Consider the following 4,123-nt stretch of genomic DNA (forward strand, 5'->3'; position numbering starts at 1 on the left):
GCGCCGGCCAGCCTTGATGCTACCTGCAGAGCCGCCGCAGTGGGCTCGGGTCAGGGGGCGGCAGGTCTGGGGCTCCCCCGAGCCCTCCCTCCCAGGCAGGGACAAGAGGTGACACTCCCCGGGGAACCCTGGGAGGAGCAGAAACCAGGCAGCAGGCCCAGTGGAGGCCCAGTGGAGGCCCGGGGAGCAGGCAGAGGGTGGGGTGGGGCCGAGGCTGGGGCACTCACTGCAGTCCTGTGAGTAATGCCGGCCCAGGGCAAAGGTGAAGGTTGGGGAGGACGGGCTGGTGCCCAGGACAGGAGCCGAGTTCATGGCACTGGAGACCACAGCGGAGGCAGGGACGTGCTTGGCTTGGAGGTCGATGCTGGGGCTGGTGGGCTCATCTGTGAGTGCGCAAGGAGGTGAGAAGGGGCAGGAGGCCCAACCTGCCTGCCCTCCCTACCCTGAGGCCCATGCCCCTCACCTCTGGCTCACCCCTATCCCAGGGATCTTCGAGGGGCCCTGCTGGCAACACCCACTGCCAAGTGTGCCCGAAGCCCAGACTGCGCCAGGTCTGCGGCCCCCATCACACTGAAGGCACCTGGGAATGGGGCCCACCCTCAGACCGGAGTGTGGGGATATATCTTCCCCATCACGCTGGGTGCTCCTGAGCACAGGGACTGTCCTCCCATAAGGCTGGGGGCTCCTGAGCACAGGGACTGTCCTCCCATAAGGCTGGGGGCTCCTGAGCACAGGCAATACATCTCCCTTCCACAGAGAGAGGACTCTGAAAGTAGAGACTTCATCTCCACCCGACACCTCTGCCAGTCGGGGGCTTAAGCAAGCCAGGGCAGGCCTGCCCCAGGCCTCTTCTCCCTCACTGCACAGACTGCCCTGGGGTGAGCTCACGACCACCTCGACCACCTCGGTACTATCCCGCAGCCCCTGGCACCCAGCCCCATGAATTTGCATCTGTCCTTCTCCCAGGCCCCTAGACCAGCCCAGCCAAGGCTCCCTTCCGGGTGCCCGCTTTTAAGAAGCCCTAAGCTTTTTTCTGCTCTTCCCGCCCCACCCCTTCTCGTTCCCATTACAGGAGTGACGCACCACCCTCTAGCCAGGCCAGAAACCTGGGACTCTCCCCCGCCTCCCCACCCCCCTGCATTGTCCTATGTCCACGATAAAGGCAAGCCTCCCATAGCTCCCTCTGCTCCCAGGACAAAGGCCAGCCCCTGGTGACCACTGAGACCCCTTGGACCTGGAAGGGTATCTGCCTCTCTCGCGTCAGGATCTTTGCATATTCTGCTCTGTCTCCCCAAACCTTCCCCTGACCAGCTCCTTCTCATCCTCAACGTCTTAGCTGAAACCTCCTCTCTCCTAGCATCTGTCCATGGCCACCACGCCCAGTCTGGGTTACTCGGCCCTTCCCTGTGCTCTCAGCACTCCCGCCGCACACCCGTCCCACCAGATCGCTCTGTCCACTGTCTAGCCCCCTCTGGGCCCACGCCCCAGGACAGCATGGAGCCCAGCACGATGCCCGACGAGTAATCTGTTAGGTGGGTGAAGGGACAGAGGGAGGCACGGAGTGTGAAAGGTACAAGGAGAGAGAGTAGAGGATGGGAGGAAGGGTGAACGGAAGGGACGACGGATGACAAGGAAGGAACAAATGAATGGACAAAGGATAAATGGATAGAAAGAAGGCTGGAAAGAGACGAGTGGGAGGAAGATGGGAGAAAGGATGGCAGATGGGATGACTGATGGACAGACAGAGACACAAGGTGGTCTTGTTGGCACCCACGGCACCCAGGGGGTGGGGTACAACCGGGCGCAGACTACCATGTCCTCAGACAGCGGCACCCTCACTCACCAATGAAGGGAATGGAAGCCAGAGAGTCTTCGGTGGTGGCCAAAGGGGTCACCTTCCTGCCCAGGCGTTCCCCTCGCCCACTGGCTTCGGGCTCTGAGGATTCGTCACCAAATCCAAGGTTCATCTGTCGTGCAGGGGTCAGCTGGGCCTTGCGGCCCGTCGGAGGCTTCTGCCTCAGGACCACCTCATCACGGCGCTCCTCGGTGGGAGGCTCCAGGGCCCGGGGACTGGGTTCCGGCCGGACCACTCTGGGTGGTTCGGAGGCTTCCGGTGGGAATGGTGCAGAGGACTGGGCCAAGCTGAAGGTGGGCAGCCCCCCAAAGGGGGAGTCCCGGAAGGAGAGTGCGTGCAGGAGGCCAGTCCGGCGCTGGAATGACGGGCTATAGCTCCGGTACCCAATGTAGCCAAGGTCGTCTAGGCCCTGCAGGCCAGGTGGGGGTGGGGCCTGGGGCCCCGGCAGGTCCCGTGGCGGGCAGGCAGGCGTGCGGGCAGAGGAACGCTGTGAAGCCCAGCCGCAGCGCTCAAAGCGGGGTGACACCAGTGCCCCTGGCCCCAGGGCCTCGGCTGAGCGGGTGGCCCGGCTCAGGTAGTCGTCTGAGCGAGCTCGGTGCCAGCCCTCCTGGCCCAGCTGGCTCAAGGCATCCTGGGAGGTGGAGCAGGGCCATGGGCGCTGGGCAGTCACGTCCTCCAGCCGGTCCTGGGAGGCGCTGCGGGCCCGAGGAGGCATGGCCGGGCACCGTCTCTCCCCCCCCCTGCGGGGGACCTGGTTCGACAGCCAGTGTGACAAGGCCTGCTGGCACTCCAGTCTGCTGGGAGGTACCCGGCTGCCAGGCTCCGGGAAGGCACGAGGCGTCCGGGGCTCTGGGGGGAGGTGGGGGAAGGCACCAGGGCTGGGGCGGGGCTGGCTCATCCCCAAGGAAGAGTTGTCCAGATGTGCACGGGCGGCAGACGGGGCGCGGGGCCCGGGGTCCCTCCAGGCAGCAGGACTCCGGGGGTCACTGGGCAGTGCTGAGATGGGCTCAGGCACCATAGTGGCCCAGGGGACCCGGGCTGGCGGGGCGTAGGTCTTGCGAGGGTAGCAGATCGGGGGTGGCTCTGGGATGCTGCGGGCCTCTCCAGAATAGGGCTCGTTCCCCTTCAGGTAAGCGTCCTGGGAGTAGGCCTGGCCGGAGACGGAGACAGAGACAGGTGAGAGAGCTGGACAGGTCCCACAGAGCAGGGCCAAAGCAGCCCCAGGGGGTCAAGAGCGCCAGAAGGAAACTGAAGAGAGAGAGTCTAAGCAGGGGGAGTCCTGAGTGGGTGGTGCGGAAGGGCACGTTCTAAGGAGAGCTGGGAGGAGGACAAAGAGGGAAGAGGCCCCTGGAAGAGAGCAGGCAGCACGAGCTCCAACTCGAGGGAGGGCAGGGGTTCCTCGGAGGCTCCTGGAAGGACTGCCTTCGCCAGGGCACTCCAACCTCTGCCTCCTGGGGCCTCCCCTGTCCCGGCCTCTGCAGCCTCCCTGCTCCCATGTCCAGTGATGCCCGCAGCCCCTCGGGTGGGGCTGGGAAACCCCAGCAGAGACCAGTCAAGGTGGCAGGCAACAGACAAGAAAGCCAGCTAAGGGGCGTGTCGGGGGGGGGTCTGCAAGGGTGGAGGTTGGGAGGGTCCCCAGAGTGGGGAGTGAGGGGCTGGCTCTGAGCCACAGGAGCGAAGGAGTACGGGCCCATCCTGCTCCCTCGGGGCCAGGCTGGTGAGGCGCCTTCGGTCACTTTTTGCTACCCCAGGGCCTTGAACTGGGTCCTGGAGCTGAGGCCGACAGGGCATTGCTGAGGAGTGACAAGGCCAGCACCAGGCCCAGCCAAAAAAGGAGGCAGCCCCTGGGGACGGCAGCCTTGTGGCCCTGGCCCCGCCTGGCTCAGTGAGCTGCCCAGGGTCCTATGTCAGGGCCAAGGATCAAAGGGTAGGAGGCTGAAACCACACACACACACACACACACACACACACACACACACACATGCACACACACGTGCACGCGCACACACGGCACCCACAGGGAGACACGAGAGGATACACGCCCAGGGACACACTCACACACAGCTGAGACACAATGAGACACACATACACACACAAATAACTACACCTCCAGGCCCAGGCACAAACATCATGTGATGAGAACGAGCTAAACCACACCCCCGCACTCTCGGCCCCTCCGCCCAGCCGGCCCCTGCGCTCAGGGCCAGGGACACACATACCTCTCCTTCCTGCCATCCTGCCGGCTCCCCGGGTTCCCAGCATCACAGC

At 64.6% G+C, this 4,123-nt stretch overlaps 1 protein-coding gene across 1 annotated transcript in view; it reads right to left on the reverse strand.

The window, feature by feature from the left end:
- The window catches only part of ARHGAP23 (Rho GTPase activating protein 23), a gene marked incomplete in the record, with an annotated part of 91,418 nt that overhangs the window by 48,661 nt on the left and 38,634 nt on the right, over positions 1–4,123 (reverse strand). Inside the window, 3 exon segments of the mRNA XM_014583221.1 lie at positions 5–23; positions 228–383; positions 1,844–3,005. Coding sequence (XP_014438707.1) covers positions 5–23; positions 228–383; positions 1,844–3,005 — 1,337 coding nt within the window.

Source organism: Tupaia chinensis, unplaced genomic scaffold (assembly GCF_000334495.1).
Source record: "Tupaia chinensis unplaced genomic scaffold, TupChi_1.0 Scaffold144171_1, whole genome shotgun sequence".
Lineage (NCBI taxonomy): Eukaryota > Metazoa > Chordata > Mammalia > Scandentia > Tupaiidae > Tupaia > Tupaia belangeri.